Source organism: Anticarsia gemmatalis, chromosome 4, assembly GCF_050436995.1.
Source record: "Anticarsia gemmatalis isolate Benzon Research Colony breed Stoneville strain chromosome 4, ilAntGemm2 primary, whole genome shotgun sequence".
Taxonomy (NCBI): Eukaryota; Metazoa; Arthropoda; class Insecta; order Lepidoptera; family Erebidae; genus Anticarsia; species Anticarsia gemmatalis.
Window position 1 is genome coordinate 7,040,364 of NC_134748.1, and position 23,612 is coordinate 7,063,975.

The 23,612-nt window shown below is 34.1% G+C and overlaps 2 protein-coding genes across 2 annotated transcripts; both read right to left on the bottom strand.

The window, feature by feature from the left end:
- Positions 1-8,045: 8,045 nt before the first annotated feature.
- Positions 8,046-13,713, bottom strand: sing (MARVEL domain-containing protein sing). The gene is made up of 4 exons (XM_076113970.1): positions 13,249-13,713; positions 11,540-11,722; positions 10,290-10,430; positions 8,046-8,618 (listed from the first exon to the last, which is right to left on the bottom strand). Exons 1-4 carry the CDS (start codon positions 13,393-13,395, stop codon positions 8,541-8,543), a joined length of 549 nt encoding a protein of 182 aa, XP_075970085.1. The 5' UTR covers positions 13,396-13,713; the 3' UTR covers positions 8,046-8,540.
- A 351-nt stretch (positions 13,714-14,064) lies between these two features.
- LOC142972365 (uncharacterized) lies at positions 14,065-23,368 on the bottom strand. Its single transcript, XM_076113424.1, has 5 exons — positions 23,215-23,368; positions 21,666-21,788; positions 19,161-19,355; positions 17,997-18,119; positions 14,065-15,697 (listed from the first exon to the last, which is right to left on the bottom strand). The coding sequence occupies exons 2-5, from the start codon at positions 21,777-21,779 to the stop codon at positions 15,623-15,625; spliced, it is 507 nt and encodes a 168-aa protein (XP_075969539.1). The 5' UTR covers positions 21,780-21,788; positions 23,215-23,368; the 3' UTR covers positions 14,065-15,622.
- Positions 23,369-23,612: the final 244 nt, after the last annotated feature.

A 23,612-nucleotide genomic window follows, 5' to 3' on the forward strand; every position in this document is an offset into this window, starting at 1 on the left:
TTCCGGAAGACGTGTTGCGTTACCGTTATATTTCGGTCACAAAACACATTATTTTAATTAAACTTCATTATTAATTTAGAATACAATCTATAAGTTTAAAATAAATGTAGGTATACACACTTTACGACTTGCCTATAGTCCGACAACTTGGTACAGAGCCTCGCGAAGTTCGCGGGTGGCGGAGATACACAAAATCTAGAGTTAGCAACATCAGACAATGACTTTATGTTGCTGTTACTCTAAACAAATCATGAATGGCTTTGGTCTAAGTTGTCGAAGTATAGATAATAATAATATGATGATTACCAATATTTACCTTGGTATGCGAAAAATTTGAACAAACGCTTAGCGGAATATTCCTAACAAATGTAAGAACACTAACGAGTACCATATTATAAGCCATGGCGTTTCAATTAATGAAAAATGTGCAATTAACTCTTACAATGCCTTAATGATAAATGTTTCCTCGAAGCAATCTACATTATTGAACATGTTGATGACGCACATGCACCACCATTCGAAAAAGGAGGAAAAAGTTATTTTTGTATTACATTTCAGAGTAAGTCGAATGGGATTTCTAGTGATTATCCTTAATACTCACACGGATCCTTAAATAAAATTGCGCTCGGGAGATCACAAACGTGCGAACTACGTCATGTAATTTTATCGAGCTTTTCACAATTTGTCACATAATTTTGATTAAGACGTAGTTCGTACGTTTGTAATGGCCCGAATATGTTTAGCTGTCCTATTTCTTGGTACCAGTACCTAACTCTAATAGACTTTCTGTCTGACTGTTTTCTTTATCAATCACAGATACAACCGTAATTTATCTGCAAAGTAAACTGTGTAAATATATTACAACATCACTTATTAATTACCATTATTACCACTTAAAACACTTAAAGAGGATCATCGAATTAATAATACATACGTGCAAACTCGGCCACGGCCGACAGTCACGGCCTTCGATAAAGAGGAAAGGAACAGAGAACTCAACGCACGTGACCGAAACTATATACAAGTTGTATCCGACAGCAACAAGGCTTAGGACATAGAAAATAAACAATTGAATAAAAATACATACATATACACATACACGCATACATACGTACACCCATACATATTATATAAAATCACACCTTTTTTCCATAGGGGTAGGCAGACTGCAGAGACCAAAGAATAATAAAATAACACATTTGATAAATACACACTCACCTACATATGTACATTTTACCGCTTCAAATCACTTTCTTTGAGTCTGAACCGTAGGCTGATGAACCGATTAGATAAAATTATACACGATGATTGAATATGTCCTGAGGCAGGACATTGTTGATTATGCTGCTTTTTTATTCAAATGTCTTCTTATTGATGTAGATTCAAAGTTTAATATACAGTAATTTGTCATCGCAGGGGCAATAAAAACGACTTGTCCACGCTCATTATGAACATTCATCAAAAAATGCATTCCAAAATACACAAAGGAGAGCTCTAACACAAGTTCTTTTAGACAAATGACAACACAGTTTGGGTGCAAAGAATATAGCCCTCAAACAATGTATAAATAAGCTCAATTTAATCAGATGTATCTAATCTTAGTTATCACAATACAACATGTAATATTCTGTCTGATTCCTTAAGTCACGACTTATCATCCAGGTCACTGGTCATTGTGCCGTCTTTGTTTTAAAGACCTAAATTAAACAATATAATAATAACATTACTCAATAAGTGCCCACTGCCCTCAAATATGAGAATATGTCTTATTAATTAGATTTTGAAGTCAGCGCATTATGACCGGAAGCACGTTTCTTAAAATAAATGTTTTCCAGCCAAGGCACCTTTTGGGCTTGATTTCGTCTGAAACTAACTTTCTTTCCTTCGGTTTTGCTCACCTCTTTCTTGGCTACTGGTTGCCGAGTCAATCGATTTGCATAACTACCAAATGTATTATCTTTCACCGGAATATTTCACCATTTCTTATCAGAGATTAGTAACAAGCTTTTACCAACAAACCTTGAAGGCTAAAGATGACTCAAGCAGCGGCCAACAAAACGGAGATTTAGGAATATTTTACTCACTGCGGAAAACGTACTACATACATTCATAATCTAATCTGCTGAAAAAATTCGGCATTACTCTATTGTTAACGTGTGAGAGATCTCTCCCAATAGATAATTAATAGACGTAAGTGAAGATTATAGGTACATTAATTTGCGTACTCAAGGGACGATATATTATTGGACAATACGTGGACAGAATCTTAGTGCACCTGTGATCTCGTTTGCCGTTTAAACAAAATACCCTGTGTGCTATACGATTTTTGTTTCTGTTTAATCTATCAAACTTATGCGAATAACTAATGAAACTCGAGAAACTGATATTGCGCACATTACAATGAAAAACCATCCTTTGCGCAAAAATAACTTTGGCCCGCAACCCTCTCTATAATCTTATATCATCATTTAACTTTCAAGATATTTATAAGATGCTGCACTAGCACGGATAAACAACCTATGAATGCACTAACAAAACATTATTTGGGATACCACAAGCGGTGTTTGTGAAATCATAACATGACAGTCTGATGAAGTCACGAAAAGGGTTTGCTCATAACGTAATTTGAATACATAGACACATTTTATATCTTAGCGAAATAAAACGAATCGACTTTAGCACATATGTAACGATGTTTACTTGAAACATTGTACCTAATTACATTCCGCTATCGCAATTTTGAACAGCATCTTTATCAGTTGTTATTTGAAAAATAATGCATTCAAGCAAAATAAAAACACATATTTAATTTATATCAACAGTATCTACGTAACAAAGTAATGAGCATAAACTGTGTCTGAGCGTATTTTACGCTTTCACGGTTAAAAACTATTAATGTATATTTAAAATAGATTAGCAATAAATTAAGATTATGTGTCAGGTAAGAACAATAGGAAGGGCATGAACTATCGGGTAATCATTTTCACTAATTTGCACACACACTAGTTGGTTTTCATGTAATTATGTCAATTCTGTTAAATGTTAAGAATTTCTAATTTTCGTTGTTCTATTTTGTAAGCACACAAACATCACGTATATAATATTATGTTGCTCCACTCAGGTGTCTAGTTAAAGACACTGAAGTCAATTGTTTTTAAAACAATACCAGAAGTAAAACAATTGATATTTAATTGAAGAACAGATGAGTGTTCGTGTAAGTTGACACCAATACCTCACACATATAAAGTCTGTGGAACAAATATTATCATCACATGATAAAGGTCTAACAATTTATTAAGCACTTGCATTAGGGATTAATTTACTAGAAAGCTTTTTTTAGTAAATTAGTCTTTACCCTATGGAAAACTTTTGAGCAGTGGTGGAACTTTTATTGCCTGAGATAAGAGTTTAAAACAAAACCGTCTTGCGTCGTATCATGTGGCCCTTTAAAAAAGTCTACAGAAATTTTAGTTTCTCAACGACCTTTTCTAGTTATCTACCTGCATTTCCTGTTAAAGTCTTCTTGTTATATGTAGGTACTTAGCGACTAATTAGGCGACTAATTACTATTATTCTTCAGTTGATAATAGGAAAAGGCATTTAGCAGCTACTCTACTATTGCATGCTCATACTATTTTTAGTTAAAGATAAGCATATTATTATGTTTGCGACTTTTTCGTTATGTCATTAAGATGTACTCATAAAAACGTCTTAATGATTCTCATTATTGCGTTTATCATCTGATAATCGTTTAAAATATAATCTGTCGATCAAACACAGTCACGACGCTTATATCCGTGATTTAATCACCAGATTTCAAAAGATAACAACAAAATGACTGATTGGAAGGCGTATTCCAGGCTCCCAACTATGTCAACTAGTAATCAAGAGATCTTTGCGAATATTATCTTTCCATCGGACGTTTTCTTTGCATCTATGCCGACATCTAAATTTGTATAGACTTTGCCCGCAACGAAAAACATAGCAATGACGGACGATCTTTAGTTGCAATGCACATCCATGTTCTATTGTTAGCAAGTATATGCGAAAGATATCTCATACAGATGTCTCTTAGACTAACGGCATATATGTAAATTACACGTAATTCGAAATTGTCACCCAGTAACCTCAATACATGGTTCACACATTACCCGGCTGTTTGACTAGCACTTGCGATAAGTGCTATGCATCTAGTAGATATGGTGTACCGTTATTAAATAATTAATATTGGGCGTAGGGAGGCCTGCCTTTGTGCCCCACTTTCTCGTCACCAGACCACGCCGGATGTCGAAAGCTGTGACGAAAGTAAAGCTATGTTGCCGCAGATAACCGCTTCCATTTCCGAACAACTAGGCCTTGCGTTGATGGTTTTCTTTTCCGTTTTGTGGCAAGTGACCTTAGTAAAGAAAGGGCATTCTCCTTGATGGATTCAGACAGTGTTCTTTGCAGTATTTACCTCCGTTTCTGAGGTACATTTAGCGGTAGTTTATCTATTCAATAGCGTTTTTTATATGAGCTTAAACGTTATTAAATAGATAAACTACCGCTAAATGTACCTCAGCAACCAGGGGTAAGTGCATCTAGCTTTATGTTACAAGTATTCTTACTACTTTGATGGAAATGGAAGGTTTTTAATTTGATGAAGCCAAACAAGCAAGCACTAAGCAACTGTTCAAAAATAAGCATTAAAAATATTACCTGTTATAATAATTGCAATGCCGTCATCATAATGCCCTACACTTCTCCGAAAGGTGATTGTCGTTAGTATCGCCTAATCATTGTTCGTGCAACTTGTTTCAATAAAAGCGAACAATCTTGAAATTGCACCATGACACAAGTGATTGTTAACAAAACATCAAAGAACAAGATAGTTGATATCAAACTATTGAAACATGTAATAAATAGATTGGTTACGTGATTAGTAACTTCATGTTTCTGCGATTAGTAATGCAATAAAACTTATTTCTACTTATATTGTATACTAGCTGACCCGCGCAACTTCGCTTGCGTCACATAAGAGAGAATGGGTCATAATTTTCCCCGTTTTTGTAACATTTTTTCGTAGTGTCGTTTAGTTTTTGTCGTAGCGTAATGATATATAGCCTAAAACCTTCCTCGATAAATGGGCTATCTAACACTGAATTTTTCAAATCGGATCAGTATTTCCTGAGATTAGCGCGTTCAAACAAACAAACAAACAAACAAACTCTTCAGCTTTATAATATTAGTATAGATTTCATAGAGTGGGTAGGTATAAAGTAATAATATTACTTCAAAGCCATGCTGTTATAAGAAATTGATTCATAGGATCTTTCTAGACTTTCATTGGGTAGCACATATTTCATGTTTATATCTTACTGACTATAAGACTGTTATTCGGTAGCCGTTTAGGTATTTAAAATCAATCACAATCATTTTGTTGAAAAGTAAAATAAAAAAGGTGATTCCCTCCAGTTCTGATAAGATTGTAAAAAACTACCCAAATTCTTTTATTTTATCATAGCCTTGGACATGTAACGACAGTTTTACTGTCTGGTCCAAGGTTAGTGATGTAATTGATATCAGTAAATAATAACAAATATTCAATTATGTAATAGGTATATACGCTGAAACCTTTGAAATTACAAGCTCCTAATCGTTTAAATATCAGAACTTTTTTTTTATCTTGGTCGAGACTGATTTCATCTACACATTCGACACCCGCCAAGTATTTATGTATTAATCCGTTGACTTCACACCTATTATATGGGGCTAATCGTGGGTAGTCCCACATGAGAGCATCTTAATTCCTAATCTTATACATAAAATTTCCATGTCACAATGTTAGTTACCGTACTCCTCCGAAACAGCTTGACGGATTCTCATGAAATTTTGTGAGCATATTGAGTAGGTTTCAGAATCTATTTTTCATACCCCTAAGCGACACAATTGTTTTTAAAATTAATATGGCAAGACAACGTTACCCGGGTCAGCTAGTAATACTATAAATGTGATGTCGAAACACAATAACGCCTTAACTACAGAACAGATTTTGATGAGGTAGGTACCTATACAAATAGTTTGTAACCTAGATAAAAACCAAGTATACTTTTATCCTGGAAAATATTTGATGCAGACGGAATCACGGGCAGAAGCTAGTTACCTACTTATATTAACTTAAAAGTAATAAATTTAACCCATTGATGTTATTAACTTAAATAACCTAATTTACTGTTAACATACGTTTTAAACCATTATCCATGTTGAACAAAACTTGTTATCACAGTATGGCGGCGGTGACGCGCGACGATCGTACCAGGCACGGCATCACGGCTGTACGACCGACTCCGGCGCACGTCGCTAAATAATACTAAACAATGACTTAAGCATGGTTCCCACTGCGAGCGGAGCGGACCCACTGATGACTCCGTTAAACTCGCAAGCGCAAACTGCATAGTTATTCCCACCAACAAATAGTTGGACTGAACCCCGGTGTGTGAGTACATTTAGCGGTAGTTTATCTATTCAATAGTGTTTTTTTTATATATGTTTAAACTCTAATGATTAGATAAACTACCATTAAATATACCTCAGAAACCAGGGGTGAGTCGGACTGTTTGGTACATTTTGCGGTAGTTTATTTATTCAATAGCGTTTTTTATATGAGATAAACGACCGTTAGATGTACCTGAGAAACCAACGGTGAGCCGGACAAGTATGCAGTTTGCGAGTTTAACGAAGTTTTATTAATAAGTCCGCTCCGCTCACAGTGGGCACCTGGCTTTAACATCACAATCCTTCGCTTTAAACACTTCGCATGAGAATAACACTGTTTTTGAAAGATTACACAATAGTCTGAACTCGCTGACTAAAAATTATAACGATTGTAATTAAAATGACGCAACTTTCAGTTTTCGTTTTCAGTTGTTTGAAGGATTTTGCTAGTTTTAGACAATTTATTACCTGAAATTGTTTATATACGAGTACATACGTGATTGCTTACATTTCACATCATTTTTAACATCATAGACACATTGTATACTGGTACTTAGCAGGCATATCCTTATCCTAGTGATAGAGGACAAGGAAAAAAGGTACAGATAGGTATCTAGTTAAATTGTGAGCAATATACCTAGTCAATTGTGAACATTCTAGCAAAGGTAATAATATATGAAGTCGGTAGGTAGAGTAAAGTCTACAAAACAAAAATCGTTTTATATATTTTTTAAGCTCTCTTAGCTTATAACAAAAACTAGCTGACCCGCGCAACTTCGCTTGCGTCACATAAGAGAATCATAATTTTCCCCGTTGTTGTAACATTTTTCACTGGTACTCTGCTCCTATTGGTCGTAGCGTGATGATATATAGCCTATAGCCTTCCTCGATAAATGGGCTATCTAACACTGAAAGAATTTTTCAAATCGGACCAGTAGTTCCCGAGATTAGCGCGTTCAAACAAACAAACAAACTCTTCAGCTTTATAATATTAGTACAGATCATAGATTAAACACGACTCTTAATATCGATATTCAGCAACTTTATCCCACTCAGCTTACTCTATTATATTTTTACGTGAACTAAAGGTTAGCTGTGAAATCATACTGTACTTGTTCGCTTAGCACAATTCTCAATACAAATTTTAATCAAATAATAACCTAGACCTTCAAAATTATTTAATCTCAATCAAATTATATTTGATTATTTTTAATCGTAAGGCATTTATATTCAATATTCATTTAACAGAGTACAAACAATCCCAACACGTTATCTATACAAGTAAACATTTTATTATTCAGCTATTAATCAGTAATCGTGATCATAAAAGTTTATTGTTAATAAACATCGCATAGTTCAATAACAGATACCTACTAGAAACTACACTGTGTCCTTTAATAGTGGAGAACAATATCGTTTATAAGCACTAAAGGATGAGTGCTATATGGTAATAAAGGCATGATGTAAAGGTTTTTAGAAAATAAAACAATTAATTTAAGAAAATAAATGACATAAATGCTTTATTTTTCGTATTCATCACGATACAAATACTTATTAATTAGAATTTTGCAATAAGAATATCTTATATTATGAAGGGGTTAACGTTCGAGTCGACTTGCGTGAACGGTTTGTGTCAAAAAACTAAACATGAATTATTTATTAAGTTAAACTATATTAAAGTCATAGATTCCTAACCTTTGATAGATTACCGCCCCCTTTACTAAGAAGTGCATAGTTATACTAATGCTATATTTCTTTTTTACCACTCGCCACGCAATATTACCAGATTCTGCAAAGGGGTACTATCACCCCCACTGGGAATCTATGCTTAAGTGAACATTACATGTAATAAATCATTTAAATCATCGTTTAAATCCCCCTAAAATATAAGACATTATTATTACAAATACTTAAAACTAATATTAAACGTTGAAAAACACGTAAAGCTGTAATATTAAGAAGGTAAGGCACAATTTCTTGGAATGAAGCGTTACACATTTGGTAAATTAGTCATGGTTTTAGTTAAACGTTGATTCGTTTCGATATGTCGTTTCTTCGTGTTCAGTTTATCGATATCCTTTGTGGTACTTGTATGACAAATAGGCGTCCACTCCGTGTAGGATCCCGACTACAACTCCAATGTACTGAAAATAAAGTTCAATTGAGTAAAATAACAGATCAAGATAGCTAAAATGTTCAACATGTCATTCTTTACATAGGTAAGTGTAGTTATCGTAACTAACAAAATACGAAAATATTAGGTCGAAGAAAAAGTCTTCTCGCATTATAGTATGTATGAACTTGTAATAAAATCTTTTCTATACACAAAATACATAATTTTCTATACACAATCTTGACAAATCTAAATTGGAAGTGAAAAAGCTTCCAGCTTTTCCTTTTATTATTAATATAATAATTCCTTTTATTAATTATAATATATTATCAAAGTAAATCATAATAATTTAATAATGATATATAAATCCGTAATCCCACTATTTCAAAGCAATTCTATAGTAAAGCCATTGATAACTTTGTATTGAGCCGGTAAATCAGTTTCCAAGTAGTTCATAATCGTTATTGTTATGTTAATGCTCGCTCGAAAGGTATAGAATGATAACGTTTTTATCAATTACAATCAAGATAAGATAATATTGGGTATTTTAAGGTTAGTTTTGAAATGAACTTTGAGCATTCAATAGGATGTGATTTTGTGAATCCTCGTACAGAGTCCATAAAACATTATTATACGTTTTTAATTGCTTTTTATTTTAAGACATAGCCCTCGTGCCGAAACACCATATGATGCCTTATCTCAATTTATGAATATACATATCGCACTAATAATACAATAGTGATGCGACTCAAAATACAACTTTTATCAGAATCGACGAATAACTTTTTTTTTTATTTAAAAAGACAACTCCCGCACTAAGAATTACTCTTGTGTCGCGGGGACTTTTACAAACATACAAACAACGGACACAAAGCACAACCAGACCCGAAGCAATTATTTGTGGATCGCACAAATAATTGCTCCGTGTGGGAATCGAACCCACGACCTCCCGTTGCAGTGGTATCGGCGTGGCGACCTAAACCACTGCGCCACGGAGGCAGTCGAACTTGTTTATCACTCCTTATTATGGGTACAAAAAACTAAATGCTCGTTGTGTTTTAAAAAAGAAATAGAAGAGATTATTTTGTTATTAATAAATAAATAAAAAATGGTATTGTTATTATAGTGGTATGTCTGAAGTTGTGTCGATGTATTTTGAGTTAGGTACACTATTGTATTATTAGTGCGACATACATATATGTATTTTTTTCATGGATGGTCTCATTTCCTCTGTCCATTAAATTGGCTTCTACTGTATTTTCTGGAATTATTTTTACATGTATTACTTTCCATAAACATGCAGTAACAGTAGTATTCCATATTCAAAGAGATAGATAGTGCTATGGGTCGATGACTCCTGCATGTCAAAGTTGATTGCTTGACATGCAGGCATAACTTTTTAAGTAAAAAATAATTGTTTCAATTTCTAATAGAAAACAGGATACTATTCTGTTTCCTGGATTTCATAAGATTCTCTTATGTCAAAGGGTCGTAATCTCAGTACTGTTTATAAAGATTCTGTGTCCGTTGTTTTTATGTTTGTAAAAGTCCTGGCGACACAAGAGCAGTCCCTAATGCGGGAGTTGTTTTTTAAATAATAATTTAAATAAAAATCTTCTAGATAAATCAGCTCTTAGTCAAGTCTATGTACTAAGGAAATACAGCACAGTTTTCCTATCATGTTGGTTTGTTTGTAACTTACATAGACGGCGGTCATAGCCGGGTATGCGGCGTACATATTAACGAGTGCGTATCTCGGGTACAAGTAGATGTTCACGGCAACACCCATGTACGAAGATGCAGACAGGTACAGGAAACAAGCCACTGCGTTGAACATGAACTCCTGGAAATCACATAAAAATAAATGGTAAATATTGCAATTTTATAGCCAGTTTCACCACTTATGGATAAGCATCGGATAGATATTATCTAGCGTGGAATATAGACAGATTTTTTCATAAATTTACTGTCACTTAATTATCGCATCATTCATGGAAATCACATAAAAAGAAATGTTAAAAATCGCACCTTATAAGGTTTCACCACCACTGGATAAGTGTCGGATAGCTTATCCAGTGGAATATTGACAGATATTTTTATACATTTACTTCACATTTGACTTGTCTCTTTATCTATCGCATACGCTGTACGACATCCATAAGCCGTGAAACGGGCCCTTAATTTGCGGTAATCTAAAGTCATCATCATAGTTTTCATGGTTTAGGTATTTTACTGTAATAATCTACAAAAGCTGTTTAACTATGCAATAAGCTGAATTTTACTTTATTATCGTAAGCAACGAATCTCAAATAGACAAGTATACAAAACCCAACACCTATTTGTTAAAAGCTTTAATATTTTAGAAAACCATAAGTCCGTAATTCGTTGAATAAAGTATTATTCTTGTGCTAATTAAATGGCGCTACTGTCTTAATATAAACGTGTAATGATCGAACACCAATATAATCATCATGTGACATTTCAACCAACGATGCAGGATGGGCGTGACTAATATATGTAATCAGTTTAATTATAACTATCTAGTAATTCCATCTTAGATCCAGGAGATATTGCACGCGAATTACGACACTAGGTACATAAATGCGTACATTTGTGTCTATAAATAAAATAGCCACGTATTTTGATGCCATATGAAAGAAGTTGTTGGTTCCTAAGGAGATAACAAAAGGATGATTGTTGTTTTTCTATGCAAAGCTTACGTGACGTGAGAAAACAACAAAAATAAAATTAACACGAAACCTTTTCATTAACATAAAATAATTATTACTCAAAAATCTACTTGTTTTCTTTTTCTTTCACAACTTCAGTGTGAATTTCATAAAGAAAAGATGACGTTTTTCGTCCCTTGGAAAAAAATATGACAAATTCACCTTTGCAATGAATGTAGATATTAAAATTATCGAAAAGTCCTAAGTTTTAGGCAATACTTACGAAGATGGACTGTCGTATAAGCTGTTGTGTGTTTGAGGAGAGCACGTAGCAGGCGATGAGGAGTGCCGTGGTGAGGAGGCACGCGGAGGCCGTCGTCAGGAAGCCGTGGAACGCCGAACCCATACTACTGGCTTCTGACATGCCATACTTCACCAGCAGACTCTGGCATAGACCACCTAACATCTGTATTTGGAAAAGTATATGTTAATTCATTTTCATAAGTAATTTATCGGACAAAATCTGAAAGCCGCCGTGGTGCACTCGGGAGTCAGACTGCGACAAGTAACAAATATTTGTGGGATCCACAAATACTTGTTTTGGCTGGTTTGTAGGTATTATTTATATGTATATCCTTTGGTTTAAAGCGAGAGCTAAAAGTGCTTGTAACAACTTACTACTACTAACTTGTATAGTAATGTTGTTGAAATGTTGATAATTGTCTAATTATCAAACGAGATCTAAAATACATATGTGCGCATTTTTAAAGGTTTACTCATATGTTACGATGTTTTCATAGTCATTTGATTCATTTTAATAGTCTATCTAATCGGATAAATGTACTGATTAGTTATAAAGTTCTGTCTTTTCGTATTGTGTCTGGGTCCAGTAATACTAAAGATCGCTTAAAGTTTTTCTTTCCCAGACCTTAAATAAATTTCACCAGTCATTTTCCTCTCAATAGATTTGATTGCAACCTCATTCAAATCAATAGTCTTTTAGATGTAAGATAATTATGATTAATACGAATGTCTCGTCATACTTTGCATACGTTTTGTTAATGGCATTTATGACTAAACACAGCTACTAATGAATTTGCCAGCTATGAAGGGTAATGACCCATTTCTGAAAATGATGAAACAAGTCTGCAATAGTTTATACCTACATATGTATGTCTGCAACAGTCTATAGAGAGGGGTAGGTCTGAAGATCTGAATAAAACTGAACATATACGATGACAATTTCATAGATAACTCCCAATCAGACATATTCGCTTGATTTTCGATGAAAGTAACAAAAAATTCATCACTACTTTGGTAGAGGACATAGAGCTAGTCAAAAAACGAAAATCGTTTATTACTCTTCTCAACATATTATTCTGGATCTAAGAATCTTTACTTGGTAAGCATAAAATGCATTTAACGCAGGAACATAAAGCATAATTGAGTAATTTTTATTTTAATAGTAGATACCGTTCTCAAAATCCAATGTATAAAAAAAATAAACAGATAAGACTGGATCGGAATACATTTTATTATCATGTATGTATTGTCTGTTTATCCTATTGTTCTCAAACTAAATCTGCCAGGCCATAATATAATTATCAATCGCAATCACTTGTAGACTCAATTCTATAAAAATACACATATCAAAGTTAATCTGTCATACGCCTACTTTTAAAATGAACAAAGTACACAAATCGACAATATAAATATTGCAAATAAAAAAACGACAAACACTGCATCGTCTTTTCAAAAGATATAAATAAAAACTGTTAGACTAGGCTATTTACTCGGAGTATCCGATTGAAGGTACCGCGTCCTGGCCACCTTATGGTGACCGTTCAAGGAACACCGTCAGGTTTTTAGTCGGTATGCCCAATTTAAGGCCGGAACGCCGGCGGGAGAGCCCGACAGACCCCCGCTCCCTCCCGTATAGTGGAGCGGGACATGCAGTAATGCATTTTCCAGACGAAAAAAAAGGCTACTTACAGCTTCAGCCAGCTTTATAAGTCCATGATGAGTGGTCAGGTATCCAAGATTAAGGCATTCACAGCATCGACAGCAGCAGCACTTGATGCCTTTACCGCCCCCACCTCCACTCGGTGCTACGCGCACTATCGTCGGGCCACGGGTCATATTTTCTTCACAGAATTTTCACTTTACACTTCAGTACCGTCCCGAACCACTACACACTTCGACAGAACATCCCATTCAGTCTCTAGACAGGAAATAAGGGAGAGTTCAATCCTCTTACACGGTCAGTATTACTCATAATAAAATATTTTTAGACTTTCGCGTAGTTTTTAGTTGTTTGGAAGCGCGTTCAACGAACTCTGTTCTATTTATTTTATCGCAAAAGTAGATCAAATATTTAGGCTCTATTGGCAACTTAAAAAATAGTAAATGTAATAAATTTGAACTTGGATGAAACAGGAGTGTGTTACCGAGAGTAAAGTTGAGACAATTTTGAATGTGTCGCGTGCCCGCGCGCTGCGTGTGCGCCTAATTATAAAAATAGAGCGACGCACTCGCGACGGGAGGGTTGATTCCTATTTCGGGATATTATTTACACTCATTGACCTTATTCTTTTGTTTGGAACAGTAAAGGTGCGCACATATGGGGCTAATTACAAATATTGAGTTCGTCTACCTATCGAAAATGATATTGATATAATTGAATCGTGATCTAGCGCTTGCAAAATCACACTAGGCAACTTTATTTTTATGTCAGCAAATCTGTGGAGGAAGCATATATAAATTCATGTTGAGTATTAAATTGTTACCTGGTAAATAAAACTGCAGATCTTCAAAAGTAAAAACATTTATTATATCTCTACATCGGACAGGCTGAGTACTTAAAAATGCTTCAAAAACAGGAATATCGATATAAAACTTTTCACTTATACTTAAATTATACATTATATTATGAATCTACTATATAAGTTTCATAATTAATAAGTACACAAAAAGACGAAATCATGTATTATTTTTGTGATTCTTTTGCAACAGGTATTTCACGTTAGATATAAATGTAACTCACACAATACCTAAAGACTGGAAATTTGTATGCAAATGAGAAATAATCTTTCTTTTTTTTCACCCGAAGTCCGGTTTGGTACAAAAACTATTCTTTTAAAAAAATGAAGCAAATATCATGATATACATCACCAGTTTGAACACAGATTTAATATAGATCTCGCTGTCTGGTTTGCGTACGTAAACACAGTTCATAAAATATTTATTATAATAAATCGGCCGTCTGCAAACCAAAGCGTAATAAAAGTTCAAAAATACATCAATTTATGATATACTTGCGTGTTTCACCGTATATTTGTTTCTTTTTATTTAATCTCATCGTAAAAATATTAACAGTTCATCAAAAAATAAATTACTTATTATTTATTACAAAAATGCACAACGCAATCAATTGTTTAATTAGTTCATACGATAAGAATAATCTTCATCGTCAACAGATATAATATATTAACTTTAAATGCAAGTTTTTTTGACTGATATCTCTTCCGCATTCATTTAGTGATAAAAATAAAATTATTATAAATAAAAACAGATTCAAAATATATTAAATCAAATAATAAGTTAAATTTTTACGTTAGACTAATATACCAAGTCACAAATAAATAAAATATTCCTCTATAACTGAAATAAATTATAATATTGACTAGCTTAAAATAAATCTATTTTAAATAATATAGGTAATATAGTGAGAGATTGTAGATAATATAGTGCATTATATATTACAGGAAGTTTTCAAACTTATTATGAAATCAATTCTGATTATTTTATTTTATCGACATTAGATATCGAACAATTAACATGTTTTAGATAAAGTCATTTTTATTTTAATATTCTTTAAATCTGATGCGTATTTATACCTCTATTTTATAAAATTGTAGGCCAGTGGAAGACGAATATACAAATTCTCAATATACAATAAAGCATTATTAATGGATGGATTTTCAAATGCAATGGATACAGAACAATAGACTATTTTATTAGGCACGGATATAATTCTGTAATAATACATCGAAAATATATTTGTGTCCTTTTCTATATTTTACAGCGTCTATGAAAGTTATAACTTTATGTAAAAAAATAAGATTTAAAAACATAGTTTGTTTTATAAATAAATCTGATTTTAATGTCCTATATTCATAGGAATTTTTACGTAATTCCTTCATTTACGGTACAAAATTGTACATTTTATTTTCTTTTTTCTATTTTATTTTCGTTATATAAAGTTCTTCATCGAAACTTAAAACTAAAACCTGGCATTTGTATAAAGAGTACTAAGTACTAATAAAATACATCGATGAGCTGAACAGTCAGTTAATTAGTGCAGGAGTTAAATGCCACGATACTGACGGTTTGCCAAGAACGTGCTCAGCAGATACAGGGCAGCCATTACGAGACCCATTATCTGAAACAATTCAATCACAAATCAATTAATGTACTCGGTAAAGAAAGAAAGGAAATTTGTTTATTTTCAGCGCACAGCACACACGCCATACATTTTAGAAATAAGTCCACAAATATGTAAAATTAAATAATAATAATATTTAAAAAGTCATAGAAAATAGTTGATTTAGTAGTGTTGCTAATTCTATTTAATCTTTAACGGTTAATAATCATTTCTTATTACATCTACATATTTTATGTACATTGTAGAGAAAATGTTCTCCAATTTACAACTGTTCTATGTCGGTGATATGCGAGGCAAACGTTTTAAAGAACCCTCAAGTATGCAAGTTTCACCACGACGTTTTCATTCAACGTTAAAACAAATGATTATTATGATGGGTAGAAATAATCATTATTTCTATTACAAACATCACTTCGAAAAATCGTTAGTTGCCTTGGGTTGAAACTCTCAACCACTTGCAAGGCAGTCGAATTCTTTAACCAATCAGCTACCACTGCTCCGAAAGCAACATTTATAAGAAGTTATACAAGTTAATAAGAAAAATTGCATTACAACTTGTTTCGTCCTTTGTAAACCAAATTACAAAGGTCCTTGTAATTAGTTTACCTTTGTAAACTAGTTATTTGAACGTAAGTTCTTTGTTACTATTTTATATCTTAACAAAAATAGTTCACTATGTCTAGAAGATTAGTTTAATTCAGATTACATGCAATATAACCATATTACCTAGATAATAAACATTGTACCTTAATCACATAGAAACGGAGCGAGCAATAACACATTGCCTTTCGTTATCATGCGATATCTTACTGCACATCAAATTATCTCTGCGTTTTATCGTAACATGTTATTGTAACAATGTTCTTTAAGAAAAACGTGAGTTAGTTCGATAATATTTTGCATGACAGTCACATATTTTAAAGATTATATTCGATATGCATTAAATAATAAATCTTGATCATTTTAATTAATGCCAAATTCTTTACTTTAGTAGTAGCGCGATTTCCTACCACTATCGACTATTGAAAACTGGCTAACTATCGAGATGTTTAGGATGAAAATCTGTAGCGCGATTCTGTTTAGTCGGTACTTCCGTGTATCCAGAGTGACATTTAAAATGTACTGCAAAAATAGTTCCTACGGCACCCGTTAGAGGCGCTCATCAGAATCTATACTAATATTATAAAGCTGAAGAGTTTGTTTGTTCGATTGTTTGTTTGTTTGTTTGTTTGTTTGAACGCGCTAATCTCAGGAACTACTGATCCGATATGAAAAATTATTTCAGTGTTAGATAGCCTATTTATTGAGGAAGGTTATAGGCTATATATCATCACGCTACGATCAATAGGAGTGGAGTAGCAACGAGAAATGTTACAAAAACGGGGAAAATTATGACGCATTCTCTCTAATGTGACGCAAGCGAAGTTGCGCGGGTCAGCTAGTCTTATATAAAATTCATCAATAGCTAGCCGGTTGTCAAAAGTCAAAAGAGGTAAAGAATCGCGCTAGATATTCTTTTGTTCCTTTTTCAATTACCCGTTTTTTATTTTTTAAGTTATTTTTTTTGTAGTATAACACAATAACAATTTTGTATCTGGGGAAATTAATTATACATGTATAGTAGTGCAAAGTCTTGGTAGTTTTATGCATGCATTATAAATAACTAAGTTACGATAAGGAAACTTATATCAAATAACTGAAGGTTTAATCATCCATGAGCATGTTTCCAAGTATTCATGATGAATACCAATAGTTAAGTAGGTAAATAACAGCAGTTTAGTCAAAGGCCAAAACATGACATTTTCCCCCTCAGTTACTACGTGACTTGTTTTTCTGACTAACAAGTTGACAAACATTGTAAAAACAGTAATATTTTGTTGCACCTTACCGGTACATATTGTAGTAACTTGTTTTATCTTGAAGTAATATTTACGGTTACAGCATACGATATTAATAATATGATTTAGTGAATTTAGTATATTAACGTTTCTAAACTAAGAGCGCTCGCCTGAGTGAATAATAGTAAAAAAAATAATAGACTAGTATAATCTTTTAAGTTAGGTTTTAAGAACCTATTCTAGTATGAAAAATTTGTTGATGAAACGGTGCTTCCAAGTCCGTACCAGTCTAAGTTTGGACTATTATTCCATATTTTGTCTCTTTCTATCGCCTTTGAAACTCCCCGTCAGTGAGAGAGACAAAACAGGGATCAACTACTCTGACATATTACCGCGTTTATTAATAAAGCAGTATAAAAAAATGATTTTTAAAATAAAGGTAGTTTGTTGATACATACCGCTGCAGCTAGATAGGGGTCGTAGTCTGACCGGTAGTAGCTCTTCTGATGGTTGACTTCAATAAGGAGTGTGAGACCAGCACTCAGGTACAGTATAAATGCAACGCCGTGGTATATCACCTCCTGAAACATTGACGAAAGATTAATTAACTTAAATACATACATACATAATATCACGCCTATTATGCCCGCAGGTGTAGACAGAAGTGTATGAAATACACCTGAGTTTCGCCATTAACACTAATGCTGCTATAATAAATAGTCTTAAAAAAATCGATGATATTGTATATGTGCATCCTTTAAATAAATTACGAGCATGCTATACGTTCATATTTGTACTTCCTATTCAGTCTTAACAAAGTCTTCCGTTAGACGCAAAAGATTTTGCAAAACAACACTAACCCCCGGTGTCTGAGGTACATTTAACGGTAGTTTATCTATTCAATAGCGTCTAACCTCATGCAAAAAACGCTATTAAATAAATAAACTACCGCTAAATGTACTCAGAAACCGGGGGTAAGTACAAACACGAAACGACTTTCTATGGATCATTAATATGTTCACGTCGGAATGCATGTCCTTTGACACTCGTAGTTATCAATGGTAGAGGCGACCACCTTGACCAATACGCGGTAACCTGCTATTTATATAAATGTACCGTGTACTTGTATTGGAATAGGTATGTACAGCCGTGTTTTCGCTTGACCTTTCGCCCGTTGTGTAAGTAATGAGAGCAAATACCTAAAGCGTGTATTTGTGAGCACATGACCGCTACAAAGAAAACTCTTGAAGAGTCAGATAGATTCAATAATAACAGCCGATAATCTTATAATGTGTTGCTAAGCGCAAATCTCGAGAACGGCTCAACCAAACTGGGTCTTTTGTTATATTTTCTTTAATTGCACGGGGAAGGTTTACACAGAGAGAAAATACGAAGAAAGTAGTTAAAAAAATATTTCCACTAACGAAGCCGCGCGATAATATAATCGGGCAAGAAAGCCTTATTAGGGTAATATATGGGACGCGGAGTATCCGATTGGGGGTACCGCGTCCTGGCCACCTTCTGGTGACCGCGGCAGGAACACCGTCAGGTTTTTAGTCGCTATGTATGTCATTTTCCAGACGCAAAAAAAAAGTTGAAAGTCGTAACGTACTCATACTTACATAAATAGTTTTTGAGATCATAGAAGCAGTTGACAAGGAGACGAGGCAGGAGGTGAGCAGACAGAAGGTGCCTATGAGGAAGGCGACGGCTATCAGCAAGTAAAACAGCTCGGCCTTCTGGTTGCTTCGCGCGGTGTACGCGTAGCCATGGTCTATGTAGTAACCAACCACGCCCACACACGCTGCACCCAACAACTGAAATTGTAAAACAATAAAATACAGTAAACTTAAGAATATCCTTTCGTTTTTTTAAGAAAATTAAAGTAAATAGGATAAAATTGTCTTATTCTTGTTACTCTTACAGTTTGTTTAACCAACTTATTACGAGATGAATAGAATAAACGTTTATAATAAATCTTGCTGACTTGTGAATAGAGAGATGAATAATTATTATTCTACGATTGTTGTAGTTATAAAATATACGATTAAGTGATTACACTACAGCATCCTTAACTAAAAATAGATCAGTGGTATTTTACGATTTTTTTCTTAACCCACTACTGGATTGTCCCACTGCTGAGCAATGGTATCCCGAATTTAAGAATTCATTCAAAATGAATTTAGATGATGTACCTACTTGTAAAACTGCATGTCCTAAGGTAGTTCTAAAGTTATGAATCAACATCATAACTTCTCTTTTGCACGAAGAATCAGTGGTAAATACCTTCCTGTACTGACAAGAATTACAATTTACAATGCACAATTTTACAAGGTTTGGGTTAACCAGAAAGGATTTTCCTGATACAATCAACAAGCCTCTTTAAATATACAAACAATTGTTCCGACGCACTTTGGCGGTGCAAATCATCGAACGTTTGTTTATTCTTGGTACTCCGAGAATAACCCGCATGTATGAAGTCACGATTGCCTCGTAAAAGCCGAGGTCGGAGAAAGATTCACCTTCATGGAAAATAGCGTGCATTTATTAAGAAACATTTTTGACGCTACTATATCTATATACATATACTCAAGGGTGACTGAGTGATTGACTGACTGACATAGTTGTCTATCAATGCACAGCCCAAACCACTGGACAGATCAAGCTAAATTTGGCGTGCAGGCAGATGTTATGATGTAGGTATCCGCTAAGAAAGAATTTTGATAAATTCGTACTTTTTCATTTTGACACCAAAAGTCACCACGCGGACGAAGTCACGGGCAAAGCTAGTAGTGTATAATCTCTAACCAGTACTTTTTGTGTTAGAGTTTAAGACACAAACTTGGTAAACGTAAGGCCCCTGGCTTGATCAATATTAGGATTTTATCAGTGGTTAATAAATAACACAAACAAAGTTTAATAATGTATGTACACATTATTCATCAAGCAATGCTAACTGTTTACTACCTAAAATAAAGATGACACTCTCAAATACTTAGCATTGAGCAATTCGTTAATTGAGACCTCCATGGTATCAATTAATGCGCTACCATAAAAGTGATCATTGTTCTAAATGCAGTAACGAGAAGTAATTGAGTAGAACGTAGGTACGTGCATCGATGAGTCACTCTGTAAAGATAGATCACTTAACTGAAATATCAACAAGAATGTATATTTTAATATACTCTTAGTTCAATAACACAGAGTGACGTCATAGGTGATGTCATCGCGACCAAGTTCGAAGAACACCGGACGGAAAACGACACTAAATACATCTATTGTAATTTTAAGCAGACAGGACCTTGTAAGCTAAGGATTTCGTCTAAACAAAATATAATATGAATAAAAGATTTTTCTCTTATCTCAGTTTATCGATGAACTAAGTTTCAAAACAGAGATTGCACTTTATAGACTTCTTAATAATGAATAATGTGCATATTTAAAAGGTGTTCTGAAAAAACATATTTGTAGTGAAAAGTTTTACGTTTCAGTAATAAACACATTGGTACTAAAACTCTGGTTTTACGCGAGATGTTAATATTTTAAGAGCCTCTTGATACGCTTATACGTTGCACAAGAGAGATATTTACGTGACTGAAACTAGGTTACACTGCTCTCTGGATCAAAATATCTGGAGGCGGCAGGAAATAGAGTTGATTACACCATGAGCGTCAACAGTTTTTAATTCAAGGTAAAAATTGGAGATGGTTTTCTCAATGGCCAGTTGTATTAACTGTCCACTATCTTTTGTTTTACCCGAAACGTAATTCCTCATCATTTACTAACATAAATGATGATAATTTAAATAATAACAATAGTCCGTGGTGAAACTAAGTAGGCACGGGTGTACGCGCCATAAGAAAGCGCTACTTTTTGATTTTTCACCAGGTAACTAGGCAATCTTAATGTTTAAAGCTTCGCACTCACATAAAACTTAACAATATAACAATCACAATCGAGTAAAAATTGTAGCTCGCGTTCTGTTAGGTGCGACTCTTCCAGGTTTGAACTTTACCATCTAAATCGTGGAAATGAAATGGATTTATTTGAATAACCGTTAGGGAATCGTAGAGTGCGTATGCAACTTAATATATCTCCAGAAATAAAAGTATTTGAGTAGTACCCACCAGTTGTGCGAGCTTGAGGAGTCCAGGCGTAGTGCATAAATAGTTGCTGTTGATGAACACCGCCGTGCCCGAGGACGCCACCGTCGTCCTCGTGATGGTCACCGTGTGCGACATCCTGCCTCACTGAAATACAACCGAATATATGCTCTATCGTCTGAACTATTCTCACTATTTACCCAAAAGATGACAAGAATCATAAGGTTCAAAATTCCGTGCAGGGAAATCTTTAGCATGAAATAAGGGGTACTTTCTATACCATTAGTAATTAAGAGTATTGTTGATTAATTAATCAAATTGACCAGCGAACTCAATATTCTGTTGCTCATTGTACGCTCGCCGCTACCGCTGCATTTATGAGTGTGATTGTTAAGGAACAATAAACGAAGCATGTTTTATCTGATTACTGCATCCGCTACACTCAATATAGCCACAATTTATATTAAAATATTTAAGCTATTTCTCAATTTATTTACAGGTAAGGGATAAGGACATTTAATAAAAATATTTTAATTAAATTGACTTATTAAAATACTAATTGTGGACAACAATTAAAAGATTATCAAAAATTGCACTGCTGCCTCGTTACTCGTAATTTATGTATGTAACTAGTTTATAATTATTTCGAATAAAGTTGAACGCAATACCCTATTAGGTGAGCCTATTAACGGATTCGTCATTAGTTAACCACAATATTATTCATACCGACCTTAAACGACATCCAGGTAATAGTTGCTATTTATAAACATCGTCCTTAGTAAATAGTAATAAATAAAATCATATCCTTCCTCAACATATAAAGGTATTTCAATAATATTAGAAATGACTTCATAGAAACTATATAAGCTTAAGTTAAAACTATAGACATGACAATGAATAAATTATGTCATCTCCGAAAAAGGGTCCTTTAGGTCAACGCGTTGGTGGGTCTTGACGCCCGCGATGTTTGTATGCCGAGGTCGACTGCTCTCGCAAAATTGACACTACTTCATTCATATAGTCTTATACATATGTCTCTTTAGAACATATGCCGCTATGTACTCAGCTGACTATCATGCTGTATAGTGATCATCTAACCCCCGGTTTCTCAGTACATTTAGCGGTAGTTTATCTATTTGATAACGTTTTTTTTTGTATGAGTTTTGACGCTATTGAATAGATAAACTACCGCTAAATGTGCTCAGAAACCGGGGGTAAGACAGTCACTTACTTCCACTCCCTTATGAGTCATTCAAAATAACTCTTAGAAATCTACCCTCTGAATTTCATAGAGCACCGGCTTTAGATAACCGATGAATATACCACGAAGTACATAAAAATGAATCCTTGAAATATTCAGACTAAGTATTAAATAATGCAGGCAAATTGAGTTATTTTGGGACGTGAATTGCACAATGTTTTGCATATTATAATAACTCACGAAACGCATACAAACATTTTCTTTTAGATAAAGTAAACAATGAATGATTGGGTACACAGCTGCATCTTTTCAATAACAAGTTACTAGATTAAATAAAGGATAATACGCTAATTAATAATATGTTTTACTTACGGGGTTTACAGGCTTTTAGGTGTCCAGGAAAATGTTGGAAAAAACGTGAAAAGCGCACGTTCGTACGAACGGGCAGTGAAGGAACGACTGTGAAGTGTGCACCAGACTGTCGGTGGTGACTCACCTCGTTCGTATCGACATTGCGCACACTACAAACACCAGACAGACAGCTTCGCGCACCAAGGATTTTCGTATTCACCTTATATTGTAAACCTGCGATGACTAAGGGCTTGTACACTCCTGTTACAGAGAACAGGAATAGGTATTTAATATTTGAGGAATTGAGGAAAAAAGATGACAGCTAGTCTCGTAAATGAAGTAACAGCTGTCTTTACCAGTGCCTAAAATGGCATTATTAGGCAAACATTTTAACTCTACCACTTGTATTTTTTTTAAAT

Coding starts and splice junctions, on each gene's coding strand:
- sing (XM_076113970.1), bottom strand. CDS start 13,395: ATGACCCGTGGCCCGACGATAGTGCGCGTAGCACCGAGTGGAGGTGGG. Junction 11,723..13,248: donor TTATAAAGCTGGCTGAAGCT/GTAAGTAGCCTT, acceptor TTCCAAATACAG/ATGTTAGGTGGTCTATGCCA. Junction 10,431..11,539: donor TTATACGACAGTCCATCTTC/GTAAGTATTGCC, acceptor TGTGATTTCCAG/GAGTTCATGTTCAACGCAGT.
- LOC142972365 (XM_076113424.1), bottom strand. CDS start 21,779: ATGTCGCACACGGTGACCATCACGAGGACGACGGTGGCGTCCTCGGGC. Junction 19,356..21,665: donor TCCTCAAGCTCGCACAACTG/GTGGGTACTACT, acceptor TTACAATTTCAG/TTGTTGGGTGCAGCGTGTGT. Junction 18,120..19,160: donor TGATCTCAAAAACTATTTAT/GTAAGTATGAGT, acceptor TCAATGTTTCAG/GAGGTGATATACCACGGCGT.